Source organism: Pollachius pollachius, assembly GCF_949987615.1.
Source record: "Pollachius pollachius genome assembly, chromosome: 8".
NCBI classification, from domain to species: Eukaryota; Metazoa; Chordata; class Actinopteri; order Gadiformes; family Gadidae; genus Pollachius; species Pollachius pollachius.
In genome coordinates this window covers 13,571,774-13,582,460 of record NC_136941.1, presented here as the reverse complement: position 1 = coordinate 13,582,460, position 10,687 = coordinate 13,571,774, and the positions used below count along the sequence as shown (strand labels likewise).

General features: G+C 44.7%; 1 protein-coding gene across 1 annotated transcript; it reads left to right on the top strand.

The window, feature by feature from the left end:
* The first annotated feature begins 5,716 nt into the window (after positions 1–5,716).
* Positions 5,717–9,430, top strand: mafba (MAF bZIP transcription factor Ba). Its single transcript, XM_079741723.1, has one exon. It carries the CDS (start codon positions 6,214–6,216, stop codon positions 7,396–7,398), a length of 1,185 nt encoding a protein of 394 aa, XP_079597849.1. The 5' UTR covers positions 5,717–6,213; the 3' UTR covers positions 7,399–9,430.
* Positions 9,431–10,687: the final 1,257 nt, after the last annotated feature.

Below are 10,687 nucleotides of genomic sequence, written 5' to 3'. Positions count from 1 at the left end.
TCTCTCTCTCTCACCTACACAACAGAGCTTAATGCGTCACTCCCATGAAGAGGAGCAAGAAAACAAACCAACAACGATCTTATTAACAGGAGGAGTCCCCCCCTGCCCCGGCCCCCCAGCTTTACTCTTTGCTTTAATAACGACCCGTGGATAGAGATGATGACATGTGCTTTTCCAGGGCATCCCAGCACTCAGACCTTGAATATTAAACGGTGGTTGTTCTTCCAATGCTGTTTCCTCCTTTGAGCTGGAACTACAGGGAGAGGAAAACTTTTATTCCTGTTAACACTGTAAGGTTCACTTAATAGCATAATGTCAATTGATTGATTGGGAGCTTTTGATTCAACTGATGCATGTGTGCATGCATGTGTGTGTGTGTGTGTGTGTGTGTGTGTGTGTGGGCGTGCATGCTTAGGTATGTGTGTGTCTGTATGTGTGTCTGTGCACGCATGCATACATGTATGTGTGTGTGTGTGTGTGTGTGTGTGTGTGTGTGTGTGTGTGTGTGTGCGTGTGTGTGTGGGCGTGCATTCTTAGGTATGTGTGTGTGTATGTGTGTCTGTGCACGCATGCATATATGTATATGTGTGTGTGTGTATGTGCGTGTGTGTGTGTGTGTGTGAGCATGCATGCTTATGTATAAGTGTGTTTGTTGTGTGTGAGCATGTGTGTGTGTATGTGGCCATTCAAGCTTATGTATATATGTGTGGTGTGTGTGTGTGTGTGTGTGTGTGTGTGTGTGTGTGTGTGTATGTGTGTGTGTGTGTGTGTGTTTCCCCCGCCACTCTGTGGAGGAGGAAAATGTGCTGCCACTCATAGGTTGAAAGCATGATCTGTTAAACAGATCATGCTAGGAGCAGTCCAATGACCGTGCCTCTTTAGAGGGATAGGGAGCTGTGATGTCTTGACCTGCAGATCAAAATAGCCAGAGAATAGTAGCCATGATTATGTCATCATTTAGCCATATGATGATTGGTTTGTGTGTGTCGCCTATACTTACTGTGGTCACTTCAATGGGCTACATCAGCCTTAACACACTGCAAGCTGGAGGGAAGCCAAACAATTGTTAGAAGCATCACAAATTACATTAATGAAATTACCACAACAAAATAACCAAAATCTATGATGTGTTCTTCATCTGTGATGGAGCCAGTGCACATGTTGACTTTTATTTTTTGTATTTCTGATCTAATCCCAGACAATTATAGCTAGGATTTGCTGTAATAATAATTATACAAACTCTCTCTCTCTCTCTCTCTCTCTCTCTCTCTCTCTCTCTCTCTATTTCTTTTCTTCCATTTCTCTCATTCTCTCTCTCTCCCTCTCCCTCTCTCTTCAAAATGAATAAAGTTGAAGCCCTCAGCCGGCGTTGGAGTTAGATAACTGTGGATGTCGTGCGCTATGCAGATGGCAGGCTACTAATAGCAGTGATTAAATGCGCCACAAGAGGCGCCCTGTCACAACAAATAAACAATTTTCAAAACATGGAGCCGAATGACTTCTCTCTCCGCAATGAGGCTATTTAACAGCAAACGACAATGTTTATATTATAGCCCTCGTATAGGCCTATCTATACGTGCATGGCAAAGATATGACACAGAAGGGACCAGGGGAGATTTGTACTTGCTTTCTTAGACTTAATTAGTTAGGCTTAATGAAAAGGACCAACACTAGTTCTAAAATAAATTTAGTTGATGCTGAAAACTGATCTAAAATCAGTACTTCATGGTTTGTGTTATTTCTTACACAAAGGGAATGTTTTATTTTCAAATTTTCCCAAACATATTTTTGGATAGGAACGCGTATTTAAATAGTAATAAAAAATACATGCTACATGTTTTCTACATCGATCAATTAGGCGCCTTTATAAATGCCTAATTGCACGTATTGTAAATTCACGACGTTAGATAAGAACATGACTCCACCTCATGCATCTTAATTAAGCAATCAACATAGACGATAAATGTTTACCGGCGGAAATGTAAGTCCTTTTTAATAAGCTCTTCCTCTGTGGAACTGTTAAGAGCGGCTTTCTAATGATAAAGGGGGAAAAATAGACTACAATTTTTGTTTGATAAAAAGTAACAATAAAAATCCTACACAACTAGGCTACTACTTTAAATAATAATATATAATCTGTCAATGAATCCATTTTTTTTATGATAGCCTCCTTTATTTAAGTTACAGTTAGTGCAGCTACTTTAAATAGCCATCCAAGATGCATAATGTACTGTTTGCTAGGATGAAATGACAGCCTATCAAACCTAATGTATAACGTATTGATGTATAGCTCCGTTAAATACATACCGCTACCTATATGCCTATATAATTTATAAGAGAGCAATTCAGAGCGTTAACAAGTGTTTTTTCTATATATATTGGGCCTATATGAAGAGGTTATAAATACCAATAAAAAAACAGCACAAGCAAGCAGGCCTAAAGCCAGATCTAGTGATGGGTAGCCCACATGTGTGCCTCAAAAACTGACTCCAGTTGCTCAATTTACCACTGTCTGCACATCACCTGCACTATATGCCTACAAAACGGCGCTCCTGCTTAGCATCATACTCCCACACCATTTTAACTAAGCCTATGAAGAAGAATCCTGCTCAAATCCACACACCAAGCTAAACAGAAGACCATAGAATACGTGTGATTTACCTGGAGGCCAGAGAGATAGAAAAAAAAAGAGTTAGAAGGATAATAATCCCCCCGTAGAAACCCAAACGGACACAAAGTTGATGACAGACGTGATAGAGGTCCAAGTTCCCGTGACCCGTCACGCCAGCTGGCCTTCAGACACCGGGGCCACATCAGAGGTCCATGCGTCGCTATGGAGAACATTAATCCACTTCTGCGAGGAAATCACGTCTTATCCTTTGACACAAACACACACCGTGCATGCCCCCGCGGTGCCGCTCCGCTGGCGGGTCGTACGGCAGGTGGCTCGCCGCTCCAAGGTGTAAGCGGTGGGACGCCTGCACACTATCCCCGCTATAGGCGCTCCGTGTGCCCCGGCATCCAGCTACCTTGTCAACTAAACGCAACATTTTAAAAGGGATTTTATTTCTGTTATTCATTCCTAAAATCCGTAGGATGGGACTCTCATTAGTGGGGCTGGGAGAGGGGGTGGAGGGGGGGATGAGCATGCATAGACACATTTTTTCGCTGTCCATAAGCACGCAGATCACTTAATAGATCATTAACCACCGATATGCTGCTGACATGGGCGCTTTTTACATCTCGTCTCTCCATTACAGCCCGTTATTACCGAAGGGGGAGAGCCGTCGGCGGGGCAGCCTGGATCTATTAGACGGAGGACTCGGGCTATATTAGAGAGCATTACAGGCTAATGGGGCTGCCGGCGACTCGGCCTCAGAGAGAACGCGCTCACAGCGCCGCTGCTCCGCGCCGCGTGTGAAGCGCGCTTCTGAAGTTCGGCTTCGTAACTATTTTTTTCTCTCTCTCTTTTAAACGTTCGACGTAGACTAGGATGCATTTTAGTTATTTATTTGTTGTGTGTTTTTCTGTAGTAGTAGCCTACATTTTGTTAACAGGTATGGTCTGTTTATTGAGCGGAGGTATGGTTGCAGGTCACAGCACGTGTAGGCCTAAAATAAATGTATGCTAGATAAGTTTGTATTCCACCTGACCGTGACAAAAATAATACTCGGAGGAAATACAAATAACAATGCCGTTTTAAACTAAAAAAATAAGCTTGACATCTGGATATTCATAGATTTAATTAGGTTTTTGACGAATGTTTCACGTTACATAATAATAAAACAAATACGAATAATTATCATTATTATTATGATTATTATTATGGTAATAATACAAATAATACAAATAATAATATGCACTTAAAATAGCTTAACTACTTTCGTTAAGCTGTCTATCCTAAATTAATTTCCAGATAAACAAATACCGTGCTTCTTATTCGTTTAAAGGAAAGGCTTCTTCAGACCTCATCTCCATTCATATCATTTTAATACAAATATCTGTACTTGCCTAAAGCTTACATTAAATCCCGAAAAGGAAGGTCAGGCAGTAGGCTGCCTGAAGGCCATATAGCTATGAAGCTGAAACGAGTCGAATTGAACGCAGGCCTATTGATCATTTGAAATAACTACACGGGTTGATTAAGACGAAAGAACTCATCTGATCTTATCTTTAGCACGCGCCCACTGCTCTCTACGCACAAACACACAGACGCACACACACGCACACACGCACACACACACGCACACACATACACACACACACGCCCACACAGACACACACTCCCACGCACGCACGCACGCACACACACACACACACACACACACACACACACACACACACACACACACGCACACACACACACACACACACACAGGGTCATCAATATGCTGTAGCGCATTCAGCCGTGGATATGAGGTTGGAAAGAAATGATTATCTAATCGATAACTTATATTGACCCATTTAAAAACGGTTTCCTTTTCGGACGAGTCTTTTTAAACGTTTTTAGAGAATGCGTGAAAAGATTTTAAAACAAATCTGTAGCGCGCAGGGCCTATGTAGGGCTGCGTTCCAATACGTTTTCCAATACACAGCGTGTGGAGTGTTGACTATTGTAGTGTAAAGTGTAAGGTATCGAATCTAACTCCAGAATATAATAGAGGTAAGTGAGCGAAACTGGTAATCCTATGCCTGCAGCAAAGACCTCCACGGGGAGAATGCATACGTCCCCATTGTGTTATAAAACGCTTAAGAAAGAACCGTCCCCAACATGGCATGTATGCGAATAAAGGGTTGATCGAGTGAAACGTGCACCTAAAAAGGGAGCTGCTAAATCTTTAAGCAGTTCGTCCACGTAGGGGCAGCCTTGAGCCTGGTTCAGGTGGAGCAGCGACCGCGCTGTCTGAGAACACAGAGACTACTTTCTAGGCAAAATCTATAATGACACTTTATCGTAACTTTTATATGCACTCACCTGAACACTACAATGAGGATGCCAAATGCTATTAATCTTATTCTGGAAACAATTTAGAATGACTGTGTTCCGTTTTTTGGACACGCTCTTTTTGCTCGTGAGGATTAGCTGAATGAAGGGAATTTAATGGATAATTGAAAACTGGAAGGCTTTTAATATCTTGACAGAAACAGAACTGGATGACACCCTTTGCCGTTAATAGGACTATTGTTATTTCTATGTTTAAGCATATATTCTACAACATGTAGCCTACTCTTGTCCAAACTATATCGACAGATATAGGAACCATTCGTTTAGGTGTAAGATGTATATCGAGCAATGTGTTTTTATCCATCACTGATTTTAACACACTTGCTTTTGTTCAGAAGTAGGTTAAGCTTCTCTTTCCGATTTGAAACAGTTAAACATTACTCGTTATTATTGAAAAGAGATAAAGAACTTAAACGTAAGATAGGAATTACGCGTTGAATGCGGGACTTCAACGGGGCGCAATGCTTGCAAAGTGAACTCATCTCGATCTGTGCCTTTACCTCAAGTCAGTCAGCTGACTGTCTGAATCTGTCAAAGGCGGTCCCTCCCCTCGTCCCCTCTATCCCAGCCCCCTTCTCATTTTTCCTCCAATAGGACGCTTCCCATTGGAGTGCGCCGCGCGTCGGCACCAGCCCTCCCGCTCGACGTCACTGCGCGCTATAAGGATAAAGAGGCGCGGGGCGGCCGGGCACAGTCTGCTGGATACTCGGTAGTGAGTTAGTCCGAGAAGCGAGCCTGAATCTCTGCGGTGCAGAGCTGGAAAGCTGCTTCTCAGCATATTCAGACGCCCGACGCTTTTTGCTTATTGGTCTCCACGTTGATTATTTTCCTGGCGAAAAGGACTTATAACGACAAAGAAGAAGCTTTTTTTATCTTCGGGGGGACTGGTGCCTTTTACTTTGTCGCTTATACGTGGTGTTTCTTTAATTTATGCCTTTTTTTTCTTCTTCTTCCCCTCGTCGAATACACTTCTACTGAAGAGACTGAGATTGTACGTGCTACCTCCTGCCCTTGTCGGTGTTGCCAGATTAGTCCTGCTGAAGTGGGCTACATGACGCAAATTCCGATGTCGTTAGAAGAGCATTAAGTTTTAAACTTTGCCTCTTTACTTTTTCTCGCATTTCTTTTTTCCCTGTGCCCCGTTGCACAGCCTCTCATGCTTTCACCAAACTGGTGCGTAGCGGTGGGGTAGTTATAAGAACTATTGCATGAGACAAGAAAGGAGAGAAGAACCGCTGAACGGCAAGTCGCTCTGTGCGTCGCTCGACCTGCACCCTTTGCACATCTGCACAAAAAGACTCAGCAGCAGCAGCTGCAGCAGTAGCAGTAGCACCATGAGCACTGAGATGAACATGCCTGCCGAGCTGCCCAACAGTCCTTTGGCTCTGGAATACGTCAACGACTTTGACCTGATGAAGTTCGACGTGAAGAAGGAAGGCCTGGCCGGACTGGAGCGCGCCGGGGTGCGCCAGTGTAACCGCCTCCAGCCCCAGGGCTCCGTGTCCTCCACCCCCATCAGCACGCCCTGCAGCTCGGTGCCCTCGTCGCCCAGCTTCAGCCCCGCGGAGCAGAAGAGCCACCTGGAGGAGCTCTACTGGATGCCCAACAACGGCTACCACCAGCAGATGGACCCCCAGACGCTGAGTCTGACCCCGGAGGACGCAGTGGAGGCCCTGATCGGAGCCACGGGCCACGGCCACCCTCCTCCCCCGCACGCCCAGCAGCAGCTCCAGCAGCAGGGCAGCTTCGAGGGCTACAGGGGGGGCCCGCACAACCACCACCACAACACGCACCATGGCCATCCCCAGCACCACCACCACCACCCGTACGTCGGCGGCATCCCTCACCACTCCGACGACCTGGGAGGGCACAGCCACCCGTCCCACAACCAACACCACCATCACCACAGCCAGGAATCCGACAGCCCGTCCCCCATGTCACCGGACGAGCACCAACCCCTGCACCACCACCGCCACCACCACCACCATCAACACATGAGCCAGTCGGGCCACCACGGCTCCGGCAACGTGGAGGACCGCTTCTCCGACGACCAGCTGGTGTCCATGTCGGTGCGGGAGCTCAACAGACACCTGCGGGGCTTCACCAAAGACGAGGTGATACGTCTGAAGCAGAAGAGGAGGACCCTGAAGAACCGGGGCTACGCGCAGTCCTGCCGCTTCAAGCGGGTGCAGCAGAAACACGTGCTGGAGAACGAGAAGACGCAGCTGATGAACCAGGTGGAGCAGCTCAAGGCGGAGATCCACCGGCTGGCGCGGGAGAGGGACGCCTACAAACTCAAGTGCGAGAAGCTGGCGGGCCCGGGGGCCGGCAGCGGGTTTCGGGAGGCCGGGTCGACGAGCGACAACCCGTCTTCCCCCGAGTTCTTCATGTGAGTTGTAGAAGCCTTTTTTTTTTTTTGTGACTCTCTTCATCACCTCCATCCCCCAAAAACGATGCTGATGAACAATGAATAATAACCAACCCACCCTTCCATACCTGTTTATGGTTCTACTAATAACGGGAGATTATATTCATAATAGAAGAATAATACATCAAATACTATTTCCATATATACCCATCTCGTCATCCGCGGGACAACCGAGATACAAAGAGCCTTGCGGGATGTTTGTTCGGTCCCACGGATCTTTGTAGATTAGTTGCTTAGTGTAAAAAAGAATATGCCACTTTGTCTGTTTTTTTGGTTCTTCAAAAAGATGACACGTTGTTGCAAAGCAGGCCTCGTTCTCATGCAGCCTGCGAAGCAACGCAGAGAAAAGTTGGGAGACTCAATCAAAAGTGCCCCCCCCCCCCCCCCCCCCCCCCCCCCCCCCCTATATCTGTAATCCAAGAGATTCGCCGAAAGCAGGACTCTTACATTATGCAAACTTTACTTCTGTCAAACAATCCCTACACTTTATGCAACATCTCATTGATTTATTGCCTGCTTGGTTATATTCGAATATATAGTGTAACAAAAAATCTGCATTAAATATTAATCCTGCATGCTGGACATGTATGGTAATAATTTCTATTTTGTACTTTTCATCTTCTCGTGTATATTAAGAGCATGTTGTTGATTGCGCTTCTCCATAGTTTGGGGGTTAGACGAGTAATGCAACGGGCGTAGAACAGCAGGACTGCCGGTGCAGTGGTGGAGGTTTCTTTTGGCTTGTAAATATTATGCAACCGCAAAAAAAACTGCACACCAAGATTGAGGAGGCTGGTTTGAACTTCTTTCTTTCTTTGTGTTGTGTTTTTCTATATATATTTTTTTCACTTGGGATATTGATTGAGAGATGTGGGCATTTTTTCAGTTGCATTTAAATACAACAAACTTTGTGTGTCAAGTGCACTTTTGGTTAACTATTTCAAGTTTTCATTTTGGATTTTGTGCAAACCCCCCTCCAGGAATTCATCAAATGCTTCGTGATTATTAAGCAAAGCCAATAATTGTAGACATTTTAGGACCATTTTAGACTCACATTTACTACTGCCTTGCGATGCTGAAGGACGCGACAGTTTTAAACGGCCTGACACCGCACTAAGTGATTGTTAAATTGTTCTGAAAATAGGCTACTCAATTATCAATTAGACATAATCTGGAACATGCCTGCAATTAAACGTGGCTGTCTACTCCTGCCTGTAATTTGAATGAGACGTGCAGCCTGCTATAACTCTTGCGCCACCCTGACCACATCACACACACCGTCAGAATCATCTCATTCACTTGATGGCGCATCCTTCAGAGTCACCTGTGCTACAGCGGAACCACCTCATGTTGTCAACACACACGTACTCGACAAAACACACCGCTACCAAAACGTCGACTAACCTATGTCAGGGATTTAGCATTAGGCTCCAGTCAACAGGTATTTAGATAACGCATGCATTTGTAATACATTGTAAAACTATTGATGATGTGTTTTCCTGATTTTTTTCTCTGCCGGTCAGTTAAAAAAGGGGAAAGAGGTTGTACAAAGTTTCAAAATGAAAACTCTGTGTATGTTATGTAATACATTTTTTTGTTTTGTTTTATTGTTGATGATTCTGGTTCTGCTGGCCAGATGCATAGTTAAAGTTTTTATTTTAATGATTTAAATTAACGAACTTTCAGATCATATCAAATAAGCATGGTGCTTGCATTTGAAACTATTGTTGGAAAGTCATGCATTTAACAATCTTTGGTTTGTTACTGATTCAACTGTGTTGAAATCAAATTGAAACTGCAGCAGCGGGTTGTTGTTCTGTTTTTAGCAATTCCATGTACTTTGCGATGATGGGGATCAATTTTCAATCCTGTTTATATAAATAAGAGTAAAACAACTTAAATTTGAACTGTTGTAGTTCCATTCAGGCTGGTTTCTGTTTTGTCTTATTTTCTGTTGTTTTTGGAAGAAATTGTTTCCTATTTTGCTTATTAAAGTCATTGAAATGGCACCTATTATCTCTCGGCCTTTTTATATAGCGCTCAATCACTTAATCAGAATTCAACGTGTTGAACTTAAATTCTTGCACACGCTCACTTACAAACACACTTGCACACAGACACACACACACACACACACACACACACACACACACACAGACTCACACACATACACACACACTCTCAGTTAACAATAATTTGGAAAATGGTGTGCATTGTAGTGCATATTTGATCTTTAATAATTTCCGTTGAGGTAGCCTACATAATAGGCTATATTTATCACATTGTCAATACTTCCAAGACACAATATGCAGGTACATTCCGATACTCACGGCATGTCATTCCGAGATTCCAACAGGCTCCTCATTTTGCTATTACCAGAACATACGAGCACACAGTTCATTGGTCTGCCGTGAGTTCACACTGAGCCGCCGCGCGCCGCGCGCCGCGCGCTTCCCTGCAGCGGGGAGAATCCGCGGGCTGCAGCCCTGCTGACTCCTGCATAACACCGCCGCTGCAGGTGCCCAATGCACGGTAAAATTAGACGTTTGACCTTGCAATGGCCAAGATTGACGGCGGGTCTAAATATTGGAATTTGTAGGCGACAATAGAATAAATATAATAGCTCTAGGTCTAATGATCAGCGAGTCAAATTGTGTAATGTAAATTAATCCCTCGCTCCTTTCCAAAAGGGCATGTGAGGATGGCTGTCGGCTGACTAGAGCGCCGAACAGACATTGGAAAACGGTCAACATATTTAATGCCATCCTACTTCCTATTTTCACACAAAACACAAGTATGACATCATCTTAAGTTCTTCCAAAATGAACAAAAACAAAGTTGAAAACACACACCAATAGGCTGCTACACGCAAATAGGCTGTAACAATTCGTTCACTTGCACGCTGACGGACGCGCACAAATACACGCGCACGCGGAAACACTCACACGCACACATACATTGCATATTCAATCTGCATATCCGGCTAGTGTGACCGTATAAGAAGAGAAAAGGAGAATAGAGTAAGTGTTGATCTGCCCCGGGTTTAGAGTTTCTGGTGTCAGAACATTATCTGCCCCGTGTCTGCACATTCTCAAGGACAAAACCGCTAGGCATGGAACCAACCAATCAGGCCTAAGGAAGACCAGTCTGGTTTACATTCATTCTCTCTCGCTCTCCCTCGCTCTCTAACGGAGACAGAGAGGGGGCGGACAGCGGCCAATGCTCCTGCAGCCTAGCGGCAAGAGTGCAGCTGG